Raw genomic sequence first — 26,580 nt, 5'->3', positions numbered from 1 at the left:
TAGGGCGAGATTGAGAGGGAGCCGAACCAGCAACTCTTTGCCCGTCACTGGCCACTGCGTAACATATCTTGAACTTGAGGCAAAGCGATATGCTTTAAAGGCGATGACGTGGAGAAGAGAGGATATGATATCTGTGAAGTCTTTGAGAAACTCGTCACAAGCGAGAGGTTTGCGCTTGGGCCACACCTTGATTGCCCACCGCCTACGGATTTATCTTATCAACCCATCGTTTTCAAGGTTTCTTTTACTTCACTCTCTAGTTTATTTGGGCTTTTCACGCAAGGACCAAACGATTGAGATGATAGAAAGGGGTATTTTATTCTGAAGCTTTGAAAGTTGCTTGAGTTGTCAACTTTGGTTGACTCCTTACTTCCATAAGACGGCCGATATACCCTCACCCAACATAAGTGACGTAGCGATCGTCTACTATCTTAAGCCCCACCCATTTGGCTATTTTATCAAGTCGAAGCAATAGGTGACTCTGGTCTGGTTATACATAAGCGGTTGCTGCACAATCTATGCTTTTTACCACCTTATATTGTCGTAGAGTGATAAGCCCGGCATGTCTACTCCGTATTCTCATCATTCTCGCTCCAGTAGCATTCTACAGCTAATTATTCGAGCTATAACATCAAGAAGAAAAATTATCCAGAAAAATGCATATATAAAAAGAGATCTGAGAACATCCAAAAATGAAAAAAAAAGACATCAGGGGTGTTATATATATAACGTCCATGATATTCATGAGAAGAAGTCAACGACTAGTGTAGGCATACCCGCCTATATTCGTACTGACTAGTGTTAGTTTAACAGGTAAACACTATTAATAAACAAGTGAGTCACGTATATTCTTCCTCGATGTGTGGCTGCCAGCCCAGTGAAGAACAAAGAACAAAGAAGCTTGATAATGTTAATTTTGGCTAACACACATGAGGTATTTGTACCAGTTGGGCTCGACCATGTAGCGCCAGTGACACAGTCTGTCCCTAGCTCACCGACCAATCACTCACACAGATAGAGTCACCAACACCCAATATTCCAACACCCGTAGCCCAGCGTCCGGGAAAATGTAAGGACCGGCTAGGTTTCCTAGGCATGAACTGAATCTGCCGCGCGTCACCAATAAAGACTGGACAGTTCTCGAAAATTTCAATCTGGACTCGTGTACCAACCTGTGGAATGAATACCTCGCAAGCGCGAGGAAAACAAGGTACGGCAGCTACCCGACAGAGTCCCTTATGCACGGGACTGAAATCATCCTGATTGGGTCGCTGTTCATGCCGCCCGATTGAAGAAATTGGGCTTCTAGTCAACGACGTTTGACGGTTCAGGACTATGTCTAAGTCAGATAGGCAGCAGTTAAGACCGTTGGTCAATCTGTCTATACTTGTCGGGCTTATCAATCACCTGAAGAATGTGGCGCAGATCATAGCCAATACACATAGCTCACTACGGAGTACATAGACACAGAACCGGTCACCATGTGGCTCTACAGCATACTAGTATGTGGGAATGAGCCCGCTAGTTGGGTAGCAAACAGCCAAGCTAGAAGTCCTAACTGGGCCGGTCACAGCCAATGAGTTGTGTCAGATCCAAGACAAGAAACAGTCTATTTTGTTTCCGCCTGATGATATGCAGTTCCTGCACGTTCCGACTGGCGCATAGAGTACCCATATCCCCAAATGCCGGTGCTGGATCGCGTCTACTCCAGGCACACCACCAGTCATATCCATGCCAACCCGCTGGTCATACAGGGCGGGTTATATGTCCAGTCACAAGTGAGAGTTAGAGACACAATCTTCAGCAACTTGACCAAAGGGGGGGTATGCATCGAGTCGTGATGTCTTGGTATAGCCGGGATCTGCAGACGTGGTAGAAATCGAGGCAAGATCTGCAGGAAGTTGCCCGATCGTTTAAGACGCGCTCCGCCTGACACAGCCCACTTTTTTTTGCGACTATTGGGTCGGGAATTGCAGATGAGGGGGGGGACCAATGAGGGTTGACATGGAAAGGTTCTCCTGTGGTGGTTGAACTGTCAGATACGCTAGGGGAAATATACTAGTAAATTCCTGTTGTGCCACCCTGACACCTCGACCTGGGTATACCTGCCTTATACATAGGCTTGTTAGGCAGATGGTGTTAGGTACATTTGAATCTTGGGCACCTGCATTGACACAGGCTTATCACAAGATCATTTTGCATCAGCACTGGTTATTGGCTATTGGCGGGTTTAGACATATGTTTACTATTGGACATATTCCGCTATATCAACGTTTGTCTCCCCACCTCGAGTGGATCGCAGTGGCGATCCGGGGTTAGTTTCCTGTACATGATACATTGAATTCATGTACTGTCTCGAAATGGGAGTATGTGGATTTCCTTTTTACTGAAACGTATCTGAAAATTTCAGTCTGAAAATTGAGAACATTACAGAGTAATATATCCTAGATTTCATGTATACAATATTGTATTTCCAGATCACATTTGAAAGATAAAGTAACTTATGATATATCCTATGGTTCCATGGCAAATTGACTTTTCTTGTTTCCATGGACACGAAATGGCTCAACCTCCGGCTGGCAGGGCTTTCTTATCCGAGGTGGATAGAGCGGGGGTAAGTTCTTTGTTCGATAATTGGGGTTGAAGGCGTGGAGAAGACAAGACTTAGACCTCCCCCCCCCAAGACGCACAGACAAGTAGTCCCGAGGTCTGGGCCGAGAATATCAAATCTCATCGTCATCGGGATTGAATGATTGGTCACATCAGATGCTAGTCCGTGGTCGCCAATTTTTAGGCCGAAATGATCTTTTAAGGGGGTGCAAGAGAAGAAAAAAGTAGTCAGAATCCCTGTCTGTGAGGGGGGGATGTCGTTTAGAGTCTGTGATGTATACAGAGAGTATACAGAGAGTATACATCATACAAGAATTATAGGGCGGATAATATAATCAGACCCGCGGTGGAGCGTGTGGATACGTAGGGAATCTGGGACCGGGAAGACAATGACGATGATAAAGAGATAAAAATGCATACATGTATTTACAATGTACAATGAGAACATTGAACTCATTTAGGTAATGTACAATGTACAATGTACATTCACTTCTCGTCCCACGTTATCTCCCCCCCTCTCCACTTCACTTCTCTTTTCTCTTTCATCACTGTTTATCTCTCATTCCTTCACCCCTTGCCTTTATCTTTGGGTATTGTATGATCCCCCTTAACCTTGCATCTTTCTTTGCTTTTTGTCTTTCGCTGTTCACACTCGCGCGCTCAAGGGAATCCTGCTAATTGCCGTGCAGTTCTGCTCGCGATCACTCGCGACTCAGATTGCCATTGCTTCGGGCACTCTGCACCACATCTCAACTGCAAATGATGTAATCGTCTTATGATTCAGCTCTCACCAGTGTTGCAATTGCAAGTGACATTATTACCTTCATCACAATATTACCACTTTTCAACCACGCGTCTTGTCAATCATGGCCACTGTCCTAGTTCAGCAGCAGGCGCTGCACCGCTCGACCCCTCCTCCATCTCCGATCCCCTCAGCCTTGACCGTAAACCGACGATCGAGCCCTATCCCCAACAGACATATTCCGGTATGCCCCACGGGCCCTATTCCAGCACCTCAACCTACCTCCGCACCCCGCCCTAGCGAGCAGCCATCCTCGCTTTTGTCACCTCCAGATGAGAAAATGCGCATTGGACGACTGTCCTCCCCCGCTGTGTACGCCATCGACGGAGCCAAATTGGCAGCTGCGCTCGCCCATCAAGCATCACAACCTTTACCCGACGCATCTCAGATGTTTCCTTGGCTCCATGGCCTACATCATGACAACCATCTGCAGTTAGGATTCTTTTCAAGTCGCAAGCGCCATGCTCGTCGCACTCCGAAATGCTGGCGAGGCATCACCGTGGTAAAGCTTGGAGGTGACTTGACCAAGTCACGGATCAAGGGTGCAGTAAGCGCCCATGAGGTGCTGGCACCTTCCGCGCACTTCCTGATGGCCGATCCTCCCGAGGGATTCTCCGTTCGAAATTTCCAAATACAAACTGCCAAGCTGGCTGCGATGTCGGATATTGTTATTTATGCGGAAGATGATGACAGTCATTGTGGACTTGTTGAGCTAGCCAACCAGTTTGCCAAGGCGCAGCAGTTATGGCGAAAGAAAATGGACCCCCTGGAGGAGCGACCGACGTACAACACATTTATTCTTGCCGGTTCGTTACTTCACCTTGTTCCCATCCACGGAGCTTCCTAATTGATATATTTCTCCAGACAAATTTGCAAACGTGGCAGAAAAACATCCAGAGATCATTGCTATCGATGCGGAAGGTCAGCCGACAGGCCAAACCATGGATTTCGGTAACTTCAAACAAACCTTGGCGTGCCCGAACTTATTGCTAACAAATTGGTAGTCCAATGGGAGCGAGTGGAAATGACAACGATGTCCCGGGCATCCGAGATTTCGTCTAATGTTTGGCTCGGGTCTACCCCGGACTACTTCCATACGACTGGAGCTCTGGAGGCACAAAAGGAAGAGGGCTATGACCTGTTGATCGAAGCATGCGACCTGGCCAACATCCCTGGTCCGCGGTTCCTCGCCATGCTCGACAAACAGATCGAGACTGGTCCACAGCGTTTGGAGTTCCCCTCATCGGGATCTCTTGTGCTTCCATCGGGGAACACCCGAGAGGTTGAGGACATTGTCAACACCATCAGGTGGATCTTTTACCTCGCGCATCCCGACACTTCATCGGAAGAGCTCGAAATTGATGGAGACGTCGCAATGACCAAATCGAGTGGAAAGCCCCGCAAGATCCTTATCCACTGTGCGGATGGTTATACCGAAAGCTCGCTGTTGGCCGTGGCGTACTTTATGTTCGCAGAAGGCGTGCCAGCTCATGAAGCTTGGCTCCGACTGCATTGCGATAAGAAACGCAACTTCTTTGCATATTCGACAGACGTTGCTTTCCTAAGCCACATCCAAGGACGTCTATTGCAGGAAAGCCCCGCGACTCAGTCAACGGATCTCTCGGAAATATGGGACCCGAATTGGTTCCACAACATGGATGGCTCCTTCCCCAGCCGTGTCCTGCCATATTTGTATCTGGGCAATCTGACTCACGCGAACAATCCAGAGCTTCTGTGGAAGCTTGGGATCAAGCGTGTGCTTAGTATTGGCGAGGCTGTCAATTGGTCCGACGCGGACCGCGCCAGCTGGGGAGCGGATAATTTGATGTACATTGACAATGTCCAAGACAATGGGATTGATCCTTTGTGTCAGGAGTACGATCGTTGTCTGGACTTCATTGGTAAGTCCAAATTTCTTACTTTATTGCAGTTTCAATTTGCTAATTTGTGCACAGAAAAAGGAAAGGGCCAGGGCATAGCCACCTTGGTTCATTGTCGAGTCGGTGTTTCTAGATCTGCAAGTATTTGCATCGCTGAAGTCATGGCGTCCAAAAATCTTTCTTTCCCGCGTGCATAGTAAGTTAATTTCCATTGAAGTCGTTTAGCTGGGCCGACGATGCTAATTCATGATAGCTGCTTTGTCCGCGCAAGGCGACTTAATGTCATAATCCAACCTCATCTTCGTTTTGTGTAAGTCTTTGTGTTTTCTACCCTCTCATCCAACAAAGAATATTTGCTCATATTTAGCCGCAGCTATGAACTCCTACAATGGGAGGAATACCAACTGAAAAAACGAGGCATCCCCATCAAGCGAGAGCTTGAATGGACCACTGTTGCGCGTGAGATAGCTCTGCTCAACAAGCCATATTCGAGGCACTAAAGTAGCCTCGGGCTCTAAGGCCCGTCCCCAATTCACGCGATTGGATTGGAAGGACGAGTCACTAACACTACGAAATGGCCATTCCTGCTGCAAGCATAAACGCTAACACAACTCACATCACAATTCACATCACTTCTCTACCTACTGCTGGCCACCTTGAGGAGCACTCGACTTCACGATGGCCGGGACACCAAACTTATTTTCTTAATACCTGTTTTTGCCACCTCATCCATGCCACATACTCTACACTATGATACAATGACTTTGCATGATTCTACGAACAAGGTATGACTTCTTGATCTTTGGCGCTCGGCGTTTTGAAGACCTCAGGACATGGGAGATATTGTACCCACCATCCACACTGCAATGATTTTCTGCTGTTTCTGTTTCATCGGATCTTGTTTCTTCTTAGCCAGCCCCATATTGTCGATTTTACTTCTTCATTTCGCCCTATTCTGTATTTTTTTGTTCTCAATTTTCGATTTTCAGCTTCTGTTATCTTATTTCGTTTCATCCAACAATCCAGAATTTACACCGTTATTCCTGCCCGTATCATTTCCCGGAATTTTCTCATGATACATCTCACCTTGTCCGGGATTATTTCTTCATGCGCAAAGCTGGTACCGCGGACATTCCTCAATCGCACACCCTTGTCTTGGGACCGGCCATTGTCACGACTGTAGGCGCTGTACAATTGAAACACCGATTAGGAACACTCGATCCAAATTGGCGTCGTGTTACGTCCATATCTTTTAGAATGTCTCAAGGTTCAGATTGCAGCTCTCCTATCGCGATGTGAACCCAAGGGGGGATGGATATACCTATAGGGTTATCATGTATGACCTGAGAGGCTGCAGCATAAGGAATTGGAGTTTATGCAATTTTTGCCATCCCACCACCCATCACCACCACCATCATCCACATACTGCTTTTCTCTAGAGGATCAGTCAAAATATGGAGCATTGACAAAAATGTAAAAATAAACTCCGATAGGGGGAATCGAACCCCCGGCTGCCGTGTGAGAGACGGCGATGTTAGCCACTACACCATATCGGATATTGGATGGGATAATCACGCCTTTCAGCCTACATGAATCACTTACAGGTAAGCGCTCTTTGTCCTTGTGCGTACCCGGGCGTGGTTCTATATAATCCCTCCTATCGCCCCCTCGACTTCTCGCTGTATTTTACCCGCCCGCTCTTCCTTTCTCCTCGTCTTTGTCCATGCTCTGTAGGTGAGCCAGTTTTATCATTGATCCGGATCACTGAGCTCCTAAGCTCCGCCACCCCTTTCCCATGTGACTCGTCAGCTCGTCTATAAGCCCACCACTGCCATCTATGCTGCCTACCTTCCTCAGCTCCGACGATAGCGCCCGAGATAAGACAGCTTTTTCCTCGCTCTAAACTATCCCGGGATGCTTGTGCATATAGCTTGTGCATATACAGCGTGGCTGTAAACTGCCTATAGGTCGACACCGCGCGAGAACCCTACGACCTTGGCTAAGGATGCTCGCCTTGAGTCGGAACCGAAGATGACGAAGCTTAAATCACCCTACTCAATTGACGGAGCAGACTGATTCGGCTGCTATTCGCGTTAGGTAGAACTTATACGTGTTTTACGATGACCGCCATAGTTAGTTACCTTTTGTTGGCTGCCTTGTAACCTAGGTATCACTTTTATTTTGCTTTGTGCAGAGAGTTCTACGGTAAAACATAGATCATACCTACCTAGGTATCTAGGTATATATAAATGACGAGACAAAAGATAAACAGAAGAATGTCCAACCTTGGAACAAGAGAACCATAACATCCATGAATTATATATATATTGTTATCCATCGAACCAATAGAAGCTACGCACTCCTCGTAATATCAAATAGATAAAGTACCCAGGGAAGAAGAGAACGTTCTTGGGCAGTGTAGGGCAGTGTACTCTGGGTGTAAGGATCGATCTACCACACATGCCAGATCTAGGAGAAATTGACGGAGCAAAGCATGCAAAATGGGGATCCAGGAAGCTCAATTTGAATATTTGCAAACGTGCACAATCTTCGGTCTGAAGCGATTCGCATACTAATAGCAAAACAAAGGCTAATTATATGATAAGACATTCAACATAGTAGGGACCCCCCCCTCACTACACTAGGTATCACTTCGTATAGGCATTCCTAAGAGCAAGGATAATCCCAATAATCCGCTCACGGTTTGCTAGACCACTAGAACCGAGCCTACTTCGATCTGCAACAAGACTCATCAATTCAAGCCGCAGTTTCCAATCCGCTGACGGGTCCTCGCTATATTTCGACTCAAAAAACAAACGTTCGTCTAACCGCACTCGCCAGAACCACTTAGGTAACTCCCATCCAAACCCTAAGAGCATTTTTTTCAAATTTTGAACATCACTAATTGTATAATCTGTGATGGGGCAGATGAATTCGGAGATCAAAACCCTTAGCTCTAATGGAAGAATGCCGAGGCCAGAGGTTGGGTGATAGTAATCAGTCTTGGTGGATGCCATGGCTTGTTGAATTGCGGGCACGATAAGTGGACTCTGAGAGAGACCCAATGGGTCTCTCGCGGATATCCCCCACAATTCAATTTCCCGCCAGTATTTTCGAGAAATTCGGACAAGTTCAGCGAGGTTGGTATTGTTGAACCCTAGGCCTTCGAATCGATCGAACAGGGTCCAACAGTGGGCATGGATCACAAATCCGATTGTCTTGCCTTTCAATCTTCTAGGTTGTCTATTGATATCTGCAGCATATAATTCGGTAAATATCTGAGTATGGTGGCCGAGATTGATGTTCCCAGTTATTCTTGCTTTTGTTGGGTCACTAACAGCATAGAGAGGCCCTTGTGAATGTTGTATCGAATTGATATCAGTCAAGTGGTACCTAGTATCGGAATCCTTGATAACTGAGCTAATTAGAAGATCGGAATTGATTGAATGAGAATTCACTCGTTAGGGGCTTACGAGCTCGATATAGGCATGACCACAGCAGAGGGAACCTGTCGATGTAAGCATTTTCTACCTCATGTGATGATATCGTAAAATGTCCCGGATCCAGCTTCCAGAGTCTTTTCCAATGTTGTTTGTCAAGTCTCGAGGCTCCTTCGATTAAACGGGGTATTCCCAAATTGTCCGTGGTATGGATCTGCACCCCGCATAAAAGACAAACTGGGGAAGGTAGAGTACCTTCAGTAGAAGCAAATGGATGGACCATAATGAAAAGAATGTTATTAGAACGTTAAAATTTCCTTGATAATATGGAGTTGACGTTTTCATAATCGATATCATAGTAAGTGCTTCATGGTCATAAACTGACATCATGGTGAACGCTTGATTATCGCTCACTAACATTAAGTCTCAAATTAGTATTGTCAATGTTGACATACTATATATAAGTTGGCTAAGATGGCAGTGGAAATACCACGGCTTTGGGATTTCAGACCACGCCATGTGGTGACCATTAATAACATTCATGAGCAGACCAATACCTCGGTATAGACCTACTCGGCGCTCTACCTGGCATCGTTCCTCGATACCTCAAAAGGACCTATCCTGCAGTAAGTTCTTTTAGGCAACAGTACGGTTGAGACAACAGATCGTTGACGTTGGAAGCAAGAGAAGCATAAGGCAAGTATAACCTAGAACACTTCTAACATAACTGACAGAGGATGGAGGGCTCGAACGAGATATCGGAAACTGTCAAACAGTACACATAGCTGAAAGAGAAAAGGTGGGAGAGAAATTCTGCCGCAGAGAAATTAAACTTTCTTGGTCAACATGCGATCACTGTCCAAGTTACTCTTCAACCCTCACATTTCTTTTACCTTTCGTCCCCATCTCCAAGCTACCTGCCATGGATTCATCAATGGAATATCTCACCAATCTTGAAGGAACACAGGTCACGTTTGATGCCTTTGCAGAACCACCGTTCAACTTCCCTGCCCAGAAATGGATAATACTTGAGAAGCTCGGCGAAGAGTCAAATCGCCTGACAAAGGAAGACATCGCCGCGGAGCTTGGGCCCTCAGACACCGCCGGGAAGTTCCTATGCCGACCTGCCAGTGAGGAAGACGATAGCAGGCGCGCATTTTTACGTATTTACCAACAGGTTCCTACAGCTGGAACTGAAGCGAAGAAGGCTGCCATACGGGCTAGCCAGGCCGTCGACACCCCTCCTGACCACTCAGAACTGATCGCTTTCCGGACATTCACAAAGCTAGACTGCGACGTTGTTCCTCGACTACTAGGCTATCAACAGCGCCAGCAAGATGACTACGAGGGTGTTCCTGGGGGATATATCACGTACATTCTATGGGAAAAATTTGCCGGCGAGTCGCTTAATTTGACCGAATTCTGGGGGTTCCCCTTTGCCGATCGCCAGGCCATCCGCGATAAGTTTCGCCAAGTCTATACGTATGGTTAGTGACCACAGCGAAACACTAGGCTAATAAAGAATAGAAGGTTTTTAATATGCGGGTACATGCCATGTATGGCTGGTCCATCAAAGATCATTTATGACAAGTCCAGTGGTCAAATGTGTGTCTATTCGAGATTATCCATGGGGTTATCCATGTGGACTATGATAATCTAACTATCTCTAGGCACATCTGCGGATTCAAACGTGCATCTCCGTTTGACGAACCTCAACAGTGGGGTGATATTAACTATTTCCAATACGGACTCATCCAGCCATCCGATAGCCAATTCGACTGGGAAGGAACACCACCCAGAACGGCAGATTGGATCGAAGATGTCAACGGCTGGACGTGGTGAATACGGAAACAACTACAGCGGGACGAGGGTGATTCTTGAAATTATATACTCAAATTACTTCGAAATTCTAGAAATCTCCTTTTTATTTTATGTCGTTGGAGTAGCGTTAAATCCTGTTTATTATAGATGCACGGAGGAATTTCGGTAACTAATATAGATAGATTGGTTTTAAAAAAAGAACGTGATAAGACTACGAATGAAAGGTAGGCTTCTCGCCAGAGGCACACCGAACAACAAAAATCAGAGACATGCAGATAAAAAGAACAGTATGATCCTGAGATCTCTGAGGATTCTTCATATATTGGCACAGTGCATACCAGAATTTCGATTTCAAAATCAACAGGAGATGGGGAAAGAGAGAAAGACCATGAAGGACAAAAAAAGCCACAGACTATTCAGGTATTAAGCTCTACAGCAGGACTCCTTGGAGGTTTTCGGGCACTCTGGCTCACAGACGTTCGGCACACAAGAGGTGTCCAGTCGACAGAAGCATGATGACTGAACGGGAACATCGGCCACGGCCAAGGCGATTTTGACTTGAGGGGCAATCAGCACTGCTTCCACCGTCCGGCCCAATCGCACGAGGCACTCATAGTATCCCTGAAGAGCCCACACGTTATTGGGGTGATGATGTGCACGTGCACGAGTATCATTCAGGCCCAGGTCATCCTTGTATGCTTCGGCCGCTTCCTCAACATGTCCCTGCTCCAGCTTAAGAGCAGCGAACGCATGACGAACTGGCTGCATCCAACCCCAGGGTTCACTGAAGGTCAGGCTATCTTCAAACTCGATTGCCTTCTGCAGATCAGCGAATGCTTGCTGGTAGTTGCCCTGGCGGTATTCAATCTCTCCATCTAACATGGCGGAACCGACCCGCAATATATCCAATGATTTGTTCGGGTGCATACGACGGGTATGAGGAACACGTTCAACCGCAGCCCTAAAGAGGTCTCGTTCCCGCTCTGCTTCCTGCATATTTCTGAGAGAGGCCCATGCCACGCCTTTGGCGTAATGAGTGGTAGCTGTTGTGACACAAAACAACTCTTGATCCTCTGGGGGGTCATCTGGATGATATCCTCCCATAGGCCGAAACGAACCATGACATGGAGGCGAACCGCCATGAAATTTTCTAGCCAATCTGCCATGGAGGGAGACTTGACGCGCAGAACATCCTCCGGCAGGGAAGACTCCATGCGATCCACTGTATCCATCGCAACTTGTTTCCTGCCAGCGAACATAGCCGCATAGATCAATGAATGATAGTTGTGCATGCGATACAGGGTGTAAAAGTTGTTTGGTCCGGCAACTGCTAGGTATTTCTCATCGGCTAAAGTTGAATGCGTGTTGGAGGAAATTGCTCGCCGGTAGTCTCCAACCAGGATGTCAAGATGAACCGGCATATGGTGCGTGTGGCCTGCATCAGGAATGAGATCCCGAAGACAATCTGCAGCACTAAGTCCTCGCTCAGGGTTAGGAGACATCTCAGAAAGATGAATGTACATATGCAAGAGGCCTGGGTGCTTGGTCGCCCCATCCAGCTTCAATGCATGCTCCAGTACTTGCTGGCTCTCCACTGCGCGACCCTCTTCTGTGGGCTCGCCTGTAAAGACATCATAGAGCTTCCACGGTGTCAGGGTCATCATCGCATCGGCGTAGAATGTAGCAACGTCCAGGTCATTACTGAACTCTTTATACACAGCCGCCATCGCGTCGGCATAAGCACGGCTCTGAGACTTCAGCTGCTCAAGGGACACTAGGTGCGGTCCCGGAAAACGAATTTGGATGCTTTTGATGAGACCCTGTTCGATCGGCGTCACAGAGGATGCAAGGGCTTGAGCGGTACTGGCGGCCTCGGAGGTGGTTTGCAAGGTGTGTCGGAGATCATGCTCGTCGAAGAGTTCCCATGGTTTGTTGTAATTAGGACCGGAGGCAAACGCAATACCCCAATACGCCATGGCACACTGAGAGTCATGAGCGATTGCCTTCTCGAAACAATTGACTGCTTCCATGTGGTTGAAAGCATAGGTCCATGTCAAGCCGCGGTTGAACCATGCCTGCGCTGCAGTGCTCGACGTTGAAACCTTTCGTCCGAAAGATCCGAGATCAAACGGATAGTCGGCCACATCTGTAGGCTCGGTTTTGACTTCGTTCGCCATGGGTGTTTGATATCACTTTGATGTTCAATTTAAAATGGGAGGAACCGTTGATGTGGTTTTGGGATTTTGGAACTTTGAATGGTGCATTTTCAGTAGACGTATGGCGGATTTTATATCATTTCCAATTCCTACAGAGTCATCCACCGGCTGCTCGCCACATCTTTAATTCCACTACAGAAACATATGAGTGACTTGGTCTCGGAATTATATATTTCCTCTTTCGGAAGGTATCGGAGCCGACTATCCAGATGCAACTAAACAACTTTTGGTCCACTTCAAGGACTCCTGAGTCGGACAAAACACATTCCCTTTCAAGTATTATTTTGACAGTATTATACAGATCCACATAGTTCCTTCAAAGTCTACAATCCAGAAATTGTCAATGCCTACGGAGTAGTTAGAACTTGCTTGATATCCGAAAAGTGGGCAGTTTTTGTCGGTTTCACTTAATACCGTAAAAGGTAATCCCAGGGCCGAGCGGACCGAAGAACAGTAGCGATCAGTTCGCGATAAATTTATACTGTATAATGTAAGTTTAAAATAAATAGAAAGGGGCCTGCTGAGGAATCTGTTGCTAGAATTTTAAACAGACTTGTCACTATACTCGATACTTTTGGTTCTTTTGACAAAGAAAGGGACAATCTTCTGATCTATTCCAGAAAGAATTGCGAACAATCCATCGTTGATTGATATTCGTTTGTTACAAAAGGCCGAATCAATGGCGATCAAATTATCTCGCGTCCAAAGGCTGAGCGCCGTGATCTTTATTTCAATGTGCTTTTTCATATCGGAGATAGCGGGTAAGAAGGACATCTTCCATTGATTCACGATGTTACGATTAGCTGCTGATATACACTTTCATCAGTCGGATTTTATACACACTCGCTAGTGTTGGTAGCAGATGCTTTTCACTATGTATGTGGAGATTCACTCGTGGAAACCCCCAATATGCCACGGAGAAAAGGAAAGAACTGACATTGCCAAACCGGTAGTTGAACGATATTATTGGCTTCGTCATTGCTCTAGTCGCAGCGATAGTAAGTTTCGCTCTTGATTACTATATGATATCAGCTCACCAGTCCTAGGTTGCGGAAAAAGACACAGCCCCGAAAAGTCTCACATTCGGCTGGCAACGAGCCCAGTTGTTAGGAGCATTTTTCAATGGAGTATTGCTCTTCGGTTTAGGGATCAGCGTGTTCTTACAGTCACTTGAAAGATTTATTTCTCTGCAGAGTAGGTCATAAATTGCATGTGTTGAGCAATTGAGGCTTATTGGTGTTTTTCTAGATGTTGAAAATCCGAAGTTGGTTCTTATCATGGGTGGGATTGGTTTCGGGCTGAATATAATCAGCCTTCTTTTCTTACATGGTCAGAGCACCCTTTCATTTGGATATTTGGAGATCCTTCTCTATCGGTTACAGGGCTAACGAGTTCGATAACCGTTAGTAGATCATGATCATGGTCATGGTCACGATCACGGTCATAACCACGATCACGGTCAGGACCACGATCACGGGAATGAGGGCCACGATCATAGTTCTACACATGAAACATCTTCTACGCAAGGAATGAACTTTACAACCCCGGTGGATGAAAAGGTATTTCTTTTCCAGATTTCCTCCCTAGCGTGCAATTCGAATGTTAACTGTCGTTAGCACTCCCAACACAAACACTTTGTGAATGCAGCCAAAGCCGGCTCTCAAAGCCCCTATCGAGATCTTGCCATGGCTGGTGTCTTAATTCACGTGCTTGGAGATTGTGCCAATAATCTGGGGGTAATGGCAGCTGCCTTGGTTATTTGGCTTGCTCATTACGGTGGGCGGTTCTACGCAGATCCTGCCGCAAGTATGGGAATTTCCATCATGATCTTCGTATCATCGATACCGTTGAGTAAGACCCTAGAAGCCCCAGTGATTGCCCTCGACATAGGTACTGACAATACCTTAGTTAAAAGAGCCGGTGCTATCTTGCTGCAAAGTGCTCCTAATGGAGTCGAACATGATGATGTGCAGTACGACTTGGAACATGTAAGTGTTTACGTCATGTTTCATTCTTGAATGATACATATTCCACCCTGTCTTGGACCTTCTAACTGAATCGGACTCTTAACAGATACCGGGTATCATTTCAGTCCACGAGCTGCACATTTGGCGTCTAAACCAAAAGAAGTCCCTGGCTTCTGCACATGTCATCCTATCTCATGATGCCTTGTCTAATTTCACCACATTGGCAAAAACGGTCAACGAGTGTTTCCATGCCTATGGAATCCATTCAGTCACGCTCCAACCAGAAGTGTATCCGGCTGGCAAACCGTTCTCTGTTACTGCAGATGACGACACATTGGGAGTCAACACTGAGGGACGTGAAGCAACGGAAGCAAAGCAAGATCTCGCCGGTTCAGTCTCCGAAGGATGCCAAATTGTTTGTGGAACATTGTGCACAGACATGGGCTGTTGTAACTAGGGGAAACACATTCGCTTCAGTCGGCTGCATCAAAGGTCCCAGCTGATAAGTATACCAGGCGAGATCAGCCCATATATCACTTTTTCTGGAAATCTCAGAACGATGGAGATCTGGATGGAGAAACAAAGTATAATAATTCCCGTGAAACGGGTCTGAGAGAGAGGAGGAAGAGGGAAATAGAGAGAGAAAAGATTATCGATTATCTAGCTATCAAATAGGATCTATCCCATGTCGGTGTATACCGTATTGCAAAACGTAGGGGTTTAATCAATAATGTTGAAGTCTCTGTATTTCTGTGTCACTCTCCTAACAATTTGTATGGAGCTCCAATTACATAAATTAAATTACAACCTTGGGAAACATGTAGGTTGAAAAACCCATTGGGCACTGCGTGCAATTTCAAGTCCGCCGAGTTTGGTTCGGCGACAGAATGAATACATCCATATCAAAAGTTGTCATTTCCTCGCCCTGAAGCCTACCAGTGGCAGTCGAGTCTTCATCAAAAGGCTACTGCATATCACGCTGACACTACTCAAGGCCATGGCAAGACTGGACCAAATTGGATCCAATCGAATATGGGTGCCATTACTGACAATTGGATAAAAGACACCTGCAGCGACTGGGACGGCAATGCAGTTATAAACCAATGCCCAGGCAAAGTTGAATTTGATCCTTCGAAAAACCACACGACTCAGGTCGATAAGTGTCAAGAGCGAGGTAAGGCCAGAGGAGACAAGGACAAACTCTGCAGAAGAAATTGCAATGTCCGAGCCTGATCCAATAGCGATGCCGACATCAGCCACGGTCAAAGCAGGTGAGTCATTGATTCCATCGCCAACCATGGCGACAATTGCTCGAGCGGAGCTGGGAGTTTTATCTCGGCTGAGCCAACTCGAGCTGGGGGGCTTTTGCAGCGTTTTCTGGAGATACTGGATCTTTTCGGCCTTTTGCTCAGGTAGTACACCGGCGATGATATTTTCTGTTGGAATTCCCACTATCTTTCCCACGGCATGGGCGGTCATAGGGTTGTCACCGGATATCATCCACACCGCGACACCTCGATCTCGCAGGGCCCGAATAGTCTCATTAGCCTCCGGCCGGACGGGATCAGCCACTGCCAGCATTATTGAGACTTTCCAAGGGATTGCTTCAGTGACCGATGCTGTCAGGGAGATCCTGGCCCCAACAAGCACAACGGACTTGGCCTGGTTTTTCCAAGTGTTCAAGACCTCAGCACTGGCCGACGGGATAGATATGTCATGAGCGTGCATCAAGGCCTCATTTCCCACAATGACTTCGACAACCGACGAGCCTTGATTGCTTTGAAATGAGCCTTTCATACCCTTACCTGGGATCTCATCCATGGTCTGGGCCTTCAGGGTCGGCGCCTGCTTGGATGTGGCGAAAGACACCATCGCCCTAGCAATCGGGTGACTGCTGTTCTGTTCGAGCTCCAACACGGCGCCCAAAATCTCCTCGATGTTGTGCTCGTCGACAATCTGGTGATCGGTGATTGACGGCTCGCCGCCTTCGGTTATGGTGCCTGTTTTGTCGAAAACAATACAGTCAAGCTGGCTGGCCTCTTGAAACGCTTCACCACCACCCTTGACCAAGATCCCATGTCGGGCCGCAAGCCCGCCGCCGACAAAGAGGGCTGTGGGGGCAGCTAGCCCAATGCCACAAGGGCAAGCGACGACAAAAACAGAAATGGCGAACTGCAATGACCAAAATTCCCAGCCTCCTGGACTGTTGTTCATCCAGGACTCGGGTAAACGGCCAGAAACGCCTAGGGCCAACCAAATGATCCAATCCAACACAGCGATGAGCGTGATCACGGGCACAAAGATTCCAGTAATTAAATCAGCCGTGCGCTCGATTGGTGCTCGTCGAATCTGCCCTTCGCGCACGGCGCCAATAATTTGGTCCAGCATCGAGTCCCCAGAAAGACGGGTGATGCGGACAAGCACTGGGCCTGCCTTATTGATCGTTCCTGAAAATACCCCATCTCCATTGGTCTTGGCGACCAGCTTTGATTCTCCAGTCAGACTGGACTCGTCGAACTGCGACTCTCCATTAACCACTATCCCGTCGTACGGAGGCGACGCACCGTTAGCCACTCGCACCACATCTCCGAACTCCAGTTGATCGATTGGAATTGTGCGTGGATCTGTAGATGTCGATTCGCTATTCGTTCCGGCAGGGTGGACCAGTGTGGCCTCTGTCGGACGCAACTTTCCAAGCAGGCTCACCGCGTCTCCAGCTTTGGCCTTACTATAGGCTTCGAGTAACCGGCCAATCATCAGGAACATGGTCAAGAACACGACTGCATCGAAGAATGAGTCGGTTTTGGAAGCCATTGGGCTATCGTTTGGCTGAGTGGCATGCATGGCGAGGATGGCGATGGAGGAGAAGTAGGCGATGCTGGTTCCCAGCGACATGAGCATATCCATGCTTCCGAAGCGGTAGAATCGTCTCAACATCGGGACTTTACTTCCTGGTCGCCATAAAGCCTTCAACTCCGTAAGCATCCGGCGATGGAAGATGTCTGCAGCGAAGAAATAAACGGGGGTTGAGATTATAAACAGCGCCCATTCAGAGCGTGAGGCTTGGCCTGACCACATAGGCTCTTCAATGTACTTCCGACCTGGGTTCTCCTTGGAAACCAGTGACATATATACAATGCCAATGATAAAGGTCGGGATGGCGGCCAGTACTGCTAAAATCAAACGGCGAGTGATTTGCCACTGCTGTCGGCGATGCATCGCCTGGGATCGTTCCTCTAAAGTGGGAGGATGATATATAGAAACATTGAAGGCTTTGTCCACATCGGCGATGGTGCGCATGATGTTTCGGATGGTGAATTTGGGCGCATCGGGCGTATAGCTCACCGTGAGCTTTGATTGTGTCTTGCTCGGGGGCTCTGTCACCTCCAATCGGTCTGAATAAACAGCCAGTGCATCCATGATCCGTTGAGGACAGTGCATACAATGCATTCCGTCCACCTCGATAGTGACTGAACGGGTTGAGTTCCGTTCATCGGAAGGGGTTCTACTCTCGACGTCGCTGAGAGTGGCGGTGTAACCAAGGTCTTTGATGATACCAACAATCTCTTCCAAGTGGTCTTTTCCTTGGAATTCAACTGTTGCGCTGCCAGAGACGAGGTTCACGTCTACCTTGGTGACCCACGCGTTGTGATTGAGTGTGTCCGTCACCTTTCCAACGCAGGAGCTGCAAGTCATGCCCCCTATAATGTACGTGGCCCGCCATATATCTCCCAGCCCTGACGGCTTTGATGGGTTTTGGGGTCGGAGTTCTTCACAGTCGATCAGCTCAACGGTATAACCAGATCCTCTGACAGTTTCGAGTATTTCATCCACATGGGACTTATCCAGAACCACGACGACCGCACTGCTGGTCAGAAGGTTGACGTCCGCCGATTGGACCCAGGGCTGAGTTTGTAAAGCACCAGTGATCTTGCTCACGCACGAGCTGCATGACATCCCACTAATGGACAGAGTAATCCGGATCCGAGAATCAAGGAGGCGGTCATCCATGACAGACGTGAGATGCTCTTCGCTGGATCTGATGGCCGCGACGGCTGGGATGATCTTTTTGGTGGCTGGTGCATCTTGAGGGGCATCATAAGAGCTCAGTGACAGTGCACCTAGTTTTTTAGAGCATTCGTCGCATTTTTTTATGTGCAGTTCTGACTGTACACGAGCATCATGCTCTGTCTTGCCACGACGACTTCGTGGGCAGGCGGTGGTAGAAGGTCCAGTTTCCTGAGCCTCAAGGTCGCCCTCATCGGAATCATCGGCTATGACGCTGTCAATATCAAAGGCAGCATCTTTAAGGGCGCGCGCAATCCGAGAACTCTTCAGTGTAATAGGATGGGCGATCTTGATCTCTTGTGAGAGAATGGAGGTTGAGACCCAGAAAGGAGCGGGATTTAGAGTGGAAAGAGTCTCCTTCACATTCGACACACAAGATGGACAGTGTAAATTGTTGACCAGGATGGTAGTGAGCCTCGACTGAGACGGAAATATTCCATCATTCGGAGCCATATTTGATGGATTGGAACGAGTGTGGAAGGCGGAAGTAAAAATGGAATCTAAGGGGAATGTTGCCTGTTATAAATCTCGAAGCGATTGCGGAGTGATTGCAAATTCATAGTATATTCCAGTCTCGACGAGAACTTTCATCCTATGGCAGTAATAGCGCACTCTACAGCATCTGCCAAGCGTTAGATGAATGGCATTTGCCACTAGTTATGACGACGACATCCAAGAACAGATTCATGGTTGTGTACTTCTCTACGAGGGCTTTTTGCCAGTGGCCCTGTCCCCTCAGTCCATGTGGAGACGAATCCATATCAAATTCAAATAAGTCGGCTCTAACAGACTCGTGCGCTGATTTTGCGCCAATGTCTTGGTCTAGGTACGGTAGTTTAAAAAGGTGGGCAGTCCCGCATTCCTGAAGTACATCCGCAACATGATGAGCACCAACCGAATAATTTGGGCCCAGCGACCAGCCTTTGCTTTTCGCAAGGTCTCTCTTTCTTTCCGGCATTTTTCGCGTCTCTCTCATGAGAGAAGTTGTCATTCCAACGAAACTAAGGAGGCTCCCCCGAACCCAAACTCCGACCGTCATAATACCAAAGGCACAACTGCGATATCTGCGACGTCAAGGCCCTTTTCAACCTGGCAACTTTCCTTTTGGGCATGCCGGTCTACTTGGAGGCGGGCCCGGATTAACACTCTACGCTGCCTTGTTGGCTGTACGGTGGGTGACTTTTCCGCACTATGGATACTCCAGACGTACTATACTGAGCTTGGAATGGGCACAATCATGGCAGCGTCCAGTAAGTTCCACCTCTCTATTGTCAAGACGGGAAGATCGTTAGTAACAAGCATAGTGGCATCCGGAATCACTACTTCGATCATCCTTGAAACGATTCTTCTCCGCCATGGAGCCGATAAACTCTCATGGTCCATGGCCGCCCGTACCGCAACTAGCATGAGTATGGTTTCAATGGTAGCTATGGAGGCTGCTGAGAACACGGTTGACTATCATCTCACTGGAGGGGTGGTGGCTATAGGGGACCCACAATTCTGGCTTGCAGCTGCGCTGTCGATCACAGCGGGATATATAGCCCCGTTGCCGTATAACTATCTCCGTTTGCGAAAGTATGGGAAGGCCTGTCACTGAATATGCTGATAGGGGTGTCAAATAGTATTTGGAACAGGCGCTATGAGTAAAAAGAGTCAAAGACCATGTCTATAGATTAGAACCGTCATTTGCGTGTATATGCTAGTATGCATCTCAGCAAAAAGTGGAATAGGAATGTCGGAAATTACTTTCGGAGTTTTTACATTCCTTTTTAGTCCACCTTTACGGGCGACTAACTGTGCCTGGACACAACTCTTTCATTAGATTATATTGCCAGTAATTTAGTCCACTCTCACTTTCTAGGGTTAGGAGTAATTAAAGTCCCCAGTCAAAATTCTATTAACTTATTTACCATATGTATACTCTAAGTGTATTTAATTGATACCTTATAGTTATGTCCAGGTGGCACACTCCGTAGACCTTCCCGGAGATCACGGAGAAAGATATCGGATATTTCAACTTCCTTATTCGTATGGAGACAGGTCAGTGCGTGTCCCATAATAAAGCTAATCCTAATCGGGTAATATCTTCTTCCGAGGTCTGAGACATAATTTCGGAGTTAATTATATCCCTTTTCGTCCTAGCCCTGGGGATCACAGAGATGTATACTTTGGAAGTCCACACCTCATTCGGCACATTCTCTTCTGTGCTGTTTTCTCTACGAGAACCATTTGTAGAGACAGATCTTAGGCCGAGGGGGCGAATACTTAATCCCTTGTTGCTATGTCCCTCGCTATATCTAAGGCTGTGTTTGTCAAAATAATGCGACCAACGTGAAAGTAACGAACTACTCATTTAAAGTTGAAAAGATAAATTTATTGTGTAATACTGAAAACATAACTCATGTGGCGGTGAATCGGCCGAAAACAATATTGCCCGCCTTCTCCCGGTGCAAAACCTCGGAGATCTTTTCAAACCCATGTAATAAATCTCAATCATGGATTCCGTGAAAGAATTGCATAATTCTCGGAGGAGCATAATGCGAGTCAACCGACAGAATAACACCCAACCCCGAAAACACAGAGCTCCGCTCTCTTGTACGTCATGCAGGAGGCGCAAAGTGAAGTGTGACCGGCTCATGCCCTGTGGGCAGTGCATCAAGTCGGACGTTGCCGATACTTGCCACTATTCGAAATCCCCATCCCCATCAGTGATCTCGGGCCATTCACGCGGAAATGTTAGCACATCTCCGGCCCAAGATGCCACAGTGGACGAGCCTTCGCAGCCTCCGTTACAAACTCAACCAAGGCATAGCAACGTTACAACCTCTTGTAGTCAGTTTCCAGAAAAGAAGGAATCAAATCGCGGAACGCATGTCCAAACACTCTATCAATCTTCTTTCGGGGGCGCAAATGATAGGACTAGGTTTTTTGGCCGGAGTCACTGGGCCTTGGCCCTTGATATGGTGAGATGCACTGGCCTGGTGTCAATGTGCTAGCTGTTAACTAAACATTAGTTTCCGGATCTCACCGCTCATTTACAAGAATATCAACGCAAGAAACAGGACATTTCAGACCCAGAGTTTCAAGAATACATATCAACAAAACGGATGAAGCAAGCGATGAGGCGGGACGAAATATTCCACATTCAGCTTGATCAGCCCTTGCAACCAACCAGGCTAGAGGAAATGATCCCTCCACGTGAAATAACTTATCAGTTGGTCAATCTGTACATCTCGACATTCGAGTGCACATTCCGTGTACTACATGTTCCTCATTTTCTGGCCGAACTTGACGAATATTGGAATTGTGGTGGGAAACACTCGGGTGATGCATTTTCTGGGGAAGTCTTTGCCGCAAAACTTCTGGTACTGATGTCATGCGCAAGCTGCTTCTATGGAGAGGCAGTTACTTCTGCGGACATGGACCACCGATCGTTGAACCAAAAGGCCAAAAGCTGGATCCAAGCTGTCGTACTATGGATCAAATCTATGACCAGCTACAATCGACTCCGGCTGGACACCATCCAAATCAAATGCTTGCTGCTAATTGCTCGACAAGCCATTGCCTATGAAGGAGATCTTGCTTGGCTATCAGCAGGGTCCTTGCTGCGAGATGCCATCACGATGGGTCTTCATCGAGACCCTTCGAACTTCACCAGAGTTTCTCATTACTGGGCCGAGATTCGCAGAAGACTCTGGTTGACTATAGTTGAACTTGATCTTCAAGCAGCCATATCCAGCGGAACACCAGTGGCGATTTCGGAAGATGAATTTGATTGCACCCCGCCATCCAATGTGGATGATGAGGATGTAATGACAGATTTATCTTCTACGCCTCCCTCGAAGCCACTCACTGTTTCTACAAGGACATCTTTTCAGGTGCTTCTCGCCAAAAGTCTATCTGCTCGGATCAAAATTGCAAAGGTCATCAATCGTGTGCGATTGACTTCGGATTACAAGGAGATACTCAATCTCAGTGATGCTCTTACCGCAACTCTCGCAGAGACTCTGCCAGCACTTCAAGGCAACTACTCTGAGCAACACGACACCCAAAACAGTGGTTGTGATTCGACCTTTCAACAATCGCTTTTCACTTTTCTTATATACCGTTCTCTGCTCGCACTTCACCGGCCATTCTTTCTCGATCTTGGAGAAAGCCGCAATGAATCATCCTTGTATTCAAGAAAAATATGTGTTGAAGCGAGCATGGCTATGCTAGCTCCGTTGGATTCCTTTCTCGAGTATCGGCAAGCTGGAACTGTTCATGAGAAACACCACGCTCATTTTTCTCTGCCATTCCTGAAGGGTGGTATGTTTCGGGATGACATATTCCATGCCGCTGTGACTATTTGTTTTGAGCTTCGTTTACAGGCCCAAGACAGGTCGCTACGTCCACTTTCGGGCAATGCTCTAGGATTTATGGAACAGACCACACTCTACCAACGCCTCGCGCTGATCCGAAGCATTGAAAGCACTGTCAAGTACTTTGAGTTGAAAGTCCGGACGGAAAAGCAGGGCTGTAAGGCATTTATGTACCTTCATTTGGTATTTGCCTCTGCCAAGCACCAATTATCGTTAATCAATGACCGTTCATTACATATTGGCGACCACAGCACTATGACCTTAGAAGAAGCTTGTCCTCTTGCATCTCGGCGCTGTCGAGAGCTATTATTGGCAGATGGTTCCGATCTCTGCCCTCAAATCCGAGAAGAAGAAAGACGTCTCGATGGTTCATCTATTTCAAGTGTATGCTTTCCAACTCGAGAGCTCCCGATCCTTGAAAACATAAAGCTGATGATATTTTGTAAAATCAAGGATCCCGCCTTACTGCAGCAAACATCACCCAGACACTCGATACGAGCCGAGTCATCATTAGGAAGGGAGAATCCAGCATCCAAATCACCTCCGGGACAAATGACACTCCCTGACGTTGATTTACTCGTAAGCCAGGGCCCATCTTGACTTCTAATTGGATTCTAACTCTCATATATCGGCAATAGGAGTTGGCATTGAATTCCGGTACCGGTTTCGAAGCTGATCCTCTGGGTTTTGGCGAGTCTTTTTTCTGGCCGTCAATGGATCCTTTAATGTAAGCAAGGCTCGTAGATTGATGCTGAAAATACCTGAAGACGAGCCCCAGGGCATGCTGTGTTTCACACTTGTCAGGAGACCTACAGGTGCCAATACGACGACGTTATACTTGGACTACCAGAGCTGGGTGCATGGCCTTTATCTTGGTTTCCGAGTTGTTGCATTGCTGCTTGATCATACTTGCCGGGCCGTTCCCCTCGGTGGCTGCAAAGGACGCGACTCAAGGATGGCGACTGATGGCGACTGATGGCGACTCCTCAGTCTATGCGCAATGCGGGTCGTCGGCGGGTACCAAATTATTATATGCCGTGGTAAATTGCAGCATAGAGATGGCGAGCAAGGCCTCCTTTCCTAACTTGCCTTCTTTCCACTCCCAATAAGTATAGTCGCTACTAGGGGATTTTGAATATGGCCACTGGTAACAAACCCAAGTATGACCTGTTGTCCTGGTGATTTGCACGCCATATTTGTTGGATATCGGACCGTCCTTAAGTTTTTTGTTTGTCAGACTTAGCGCTTGTTTGTCATTTCTATCAGGGTATAAATACCCTGCTTCTCATAGATTGAATTCCAGAGAGTCTTTACACTTTTACATATCTCTCCCTCAGCACTTAAACTTGATATATCTGCACACTTAATACCGCCATATGTGCTGATACCAGCTCACAATGGCTGCAGTTGCTGTTTCGCCTCTCTAGATCCTGTGGACTCCGAGGCTTCATAACTGACTTTGCGTTCGCAGCGTGCATCACAATCGGCATCCTTTCTGCGCTGTCAAGAAGCTCTCCTAAAATTGACTACACATCTTCTCGTCGTGTGTATTGTTCCTAGGGCGAATTGCCATTGAAGGCAGTGTGATTTCATTCTAGAACCACGTTTGTGAGAAACTGTGATCACTGGTGAGGCTTGGAGTTGATTTTATATACATTGCTCATGGAATTATTACTAATATTATACAGACTTCTTTAGACTACACTGGAGGAAGCAACTTCAACAGATGATGAGGGGCGATCTCCTGGCAAAATTATCAACCGTCAGAGTTACTCTATGTTATGAAGACCACGGAATTGTTTCTCACCTTACTGCTCGATCCGATATTCCATCATTCTCTTGGAGCATCATTTTCAGATTGCCAGACCTATGCATCTCGATCAAGGTATCGTAGCCTCCGATAAATTGTTGATTCAGGTACATTTGTGGGATAGTCAGCCAATTAGAGTACATCTTAATGTCTGCACAAAAGGGGAATTAGCATTGGTAAATTGAAGGGGAAGGCTGTGCATCATCAAATACCTTCTCGTAGCCCCGGCTCCTTTAGAACATCGAACGCCACGAAATTACCGGGGTCCACTCCTTCTCGTCCTAGGATTTGGATGATCGCGCGCGAGAAACCACACTGTGGTATCTCGGGCGTACCTTTCATGAAGACGACAATCGGGGCCGCTGCCACAGCTTGATCTATGTCCAGCCGGCTTTTTTCCGAAAGGAATCGGATGGATCGGTCAGCGGTATCAGCTTTACAAATCAATCTTGAAGATCCGAGCATTGATTTCAGAGACCTGCGGCAGATTGGCTAGAACGTTTTTGATGTTAATTTTGTTATTCTCCTGAGCTGTGGACTCACGCTATATTGCGTACCGGTGCAATGAAAAACGGAAACATCTTGAAGTTGGACGTGACAGTCCAAAGTAAATCAATATAACTAATCATCTGCAAGTGGGGCGAAGCTCGGATTTAATAGTTTCCTATTCTGGGATATACATGTCCAGAACGAAAGCCGGCTCTTGAACTCGGATCCGATAGTCCATTCTCTGATTGTAAGAGCCTAGACCCGTGGACACTTAGGCGTATGATTTCATTGTTTGGCTGTGGGCTCGTTTCGTCACCGGGTTGCTCCATTGTTGTCACTGTATCACCTTCCAGGGGCTTCGATGAGTTGACGGTCCCATTCGGCACCGGCTTTTACTAGAGCGTGATCAAATTCGAGGCCATATGCGCTAAAGACCACAGAACGTTTCCTGTAAACACAACGTGAGCCTCAACAGGTTCCAAACGTCTCTGTTCCTGACCTTCTCATGATATGCGAATCTTCTATCCCGCTAACCCCCCTGCACACATTCCTAGAAAGAAACGGTCGTTCACAGAAAGTCAAACAGGGCAGGTAGCGAATTCAATAATAAATTTCGGGTTTGGGCACTCAAACTATAGTGGATAGTGGCGAATATTGAGCTGCGAAGAATTGGATATGAGTGCACCTATTGTGGCAGAGTAAATTAAATTGATTTTGACATGAAGCTAATCTGTAGGTCCCAAATTTGGGGTTTTGTAGTAATCGAATAACACCTGGGCATCCTCAGGGCAATAATAAATGGCAAGAATTAAACCCGAGGCGCATGAATCAGTATGAAACCTTGGGAGCTGTTCAATCTAGCTATTGTTGCAAGACTTGACATCATGCTGGCTAAAGATATACTATACTTGGGGGGGAGAGGGGGGCTTAGAGAGAGATTGTACTGTTTTAGGAAGAAAGCGGCTCCTTCAATTTGCGAGCATTTATGTGTACTCTTCTCGATATTTTTCGAGGTGACCCAAAGAATTCGAATATTTTTACAAGCTCATTAGGTACGGAGACAATACTTTCCGTTTCGGGACATGACCGCCAGGTACTGGTGTCCATGGGTGTGCA

At 47.1% G+C, this 26,580-nt stretch overlaps 8 protein-coding genes across 8 annotated transcripts; 5 read left to right on the top strand and 3 right to left on the bottom strand.

Annotated features, from left to right (window-relative positions):
* Positions 1 to 3,476: 3,476 nt before the first annotated feature.
* Positions 3,477 to 5,792, top strand: pps1 (tyrosine/serine/threonine protein phosphatase PPS1; the record flags this gene model as incomplete). Its single annotated transcript, XM_056728604.1, has 6 exons — positions 3,477 to 4,218; positions 4,277 to 4,363; positions 4,417 to 5,313; positions 5,368 to 5,488; positions 5,546 to 5,602; positions 5,660 to 5,792. 6 exons carry the CDS (start codon positions 3,477 to 3,479, stop codon positions 5,790 to 5,792), a joined length of 2,037 nt encoding a protein of 678 aa, XP_056574419.1.
* Positions 5,793 to 9,654: 3,862 nt separating this feature from the next.
* N7517_010880 (uncharacterized protein) lies at positions 9,655 to 10,574 on the top strand (the record flags this gene model as incomplete). Its single annotated transcript, XM_056728603.1, has 2 exons — positions 9,655 to 10,214; positions 10,403 to 10,574. 2 exons carry the CDS (start codon positions 9,655 to 9,657, stop codon positions 10,572 to 10,574), a joined length of 732 nt encoding a protein of 243 aa, XP_056574418.1.
* Positions 10,575 to 10,976: 402 nt separating this feature from the next.
* Positions 10,977 to 12,730, bottom strand: N7517_010879 (uncharacterized protein; the record flags this gene model as incomplete). The annotated part of the gene is made up of 2 exons (XM_056728602.1): positions 10,977 to 11,596; positions 11,617 to 12,730. 2 exons carry the CDS (start codon positions 12,728 to 12,730, stop codon positions 10,977 to 10,979), a joined length of 1,734 nt encoding a protein of 577 aa, XP_056574417.1.
* A 1,568-nt stretch (positions 12,731 to 14,298) lies between these two features.
* On the top strand, positions 14,299 to 15,193 carry N7517_010878 (uncharacterized protein; the record flags this gene model as incomplete). Its single annotated transcript, XM_056728601.1, has 4 exons — positions 14,299 to 14,328; positions 14,386 to 14,620; positions 14,678 to 14,757; positions 14,843 to 15,193. The coding sequence occupies 4 exons, from the start codon at positions 14,299 to 14,301 to the stop codon at positions 15,191 to 15,193; spliced, it is 696 nt and encodes a 231-aa protein (XP_056574416.1).
* Positions 15,194 to 15,648: 455 nt separating this feature from the next.
* On the bottom strand, positions 15,649 to 19,257 carry N7517_010877 (uncharacterized protein; the record flags this gene model as incomplete). The annotated part of the gene is made up of 1 exon (XM_056728600.1): positions 15,649 to 19,257. One exon carries the CDS (start codon positions 19,255 to 19,257, stop codon positions 15,649 to 15,651), a length of 3,609 nt encoding a protein of 1,202 aa, XP_056574415.1.
* Positions 19,258 to 20,041: 784 nt separating this feature from the next.
* N7517_010876 (DUF4396 domain-containing protein) lies at positions 20,042 to 20,401 on the top strand (the record flags this gene model as incomplete). Its single annotated transcript, XM_056728599.1, has 1 exon — positions 20,042 to 20,401. The coding sequence occupies one exon, from the start codon at positions 20,042 to 20,044 to the stop codon at positions 20,399 to 20,401; it is 360 nt and encodes a 119-aa protein (XP_056574414.1).
* A 1,363-nt stretch (positions 20,402 to 21,764) lies between these two features.
* N7517_010875 (fungal specific transcription factor domain-containing protein) lies at positions 21,765 to 23,592 on the top strand (the record flags this gene model as incomplete). The annotated part of the gene is made up of 3 exons (XM_056728598.1): positions 21,765 to 21,767; positions 21,819 to 23,348; positions 23,431 to 23,592. 3 exons carry the CDS (start codon positions 21,765 to 21,767, stop codon positions 23,590 to 23,592), a joined length of 1,695 nt encoding a protein of 564 aa, XP_056574413.1.
* Positions 23,593 to 24,864: 1,272 nt separating this feature from the next.
* Positions 24,865 to 25,440, bottom strand: N7517_010874 (monothiol glutaredoxin family protein; the record flags this gene model as incomplete). The annotated part of the gene is made up of 3 exons (XM_056728597.1): positions 24,865 to 24,909; positions 24,978 to 25,126; positions 25,188 to 25,440. The coding sequence occupies 3 exons, from the start codon at positions 25,438 to 25,440 to the stop codon at positions 24,865 to 24,867; spliced, it is 447 nt and encodes a 148-aa protein (XP_056574412.1).
* Between the last annotated feature and the right edge of the window lie 1,140 nt (positions 25,441 to 26,580).

The sequence above is a fragment of the Penicillium concentricum genome (assembly GCF_028827145.1).
Source record: "Penicillium concentricum strain IBT 3081 chromosome Unknown utg000006l_segment0_segment0, whole genome shotgun sequence".
Classification (NCBI taxonomy): Eukaryota; Fungi; Ascomycota; class Eurotiomycetes; order Eurotiales; family Aspergillaceae; genus Penicillium; species Penicillium concentricum.
The sequence above is the reverse complement of the archived record's forward strand: the minus strand, read 5'-3'. Positions and strand labels throughout refer to the sequence as shown.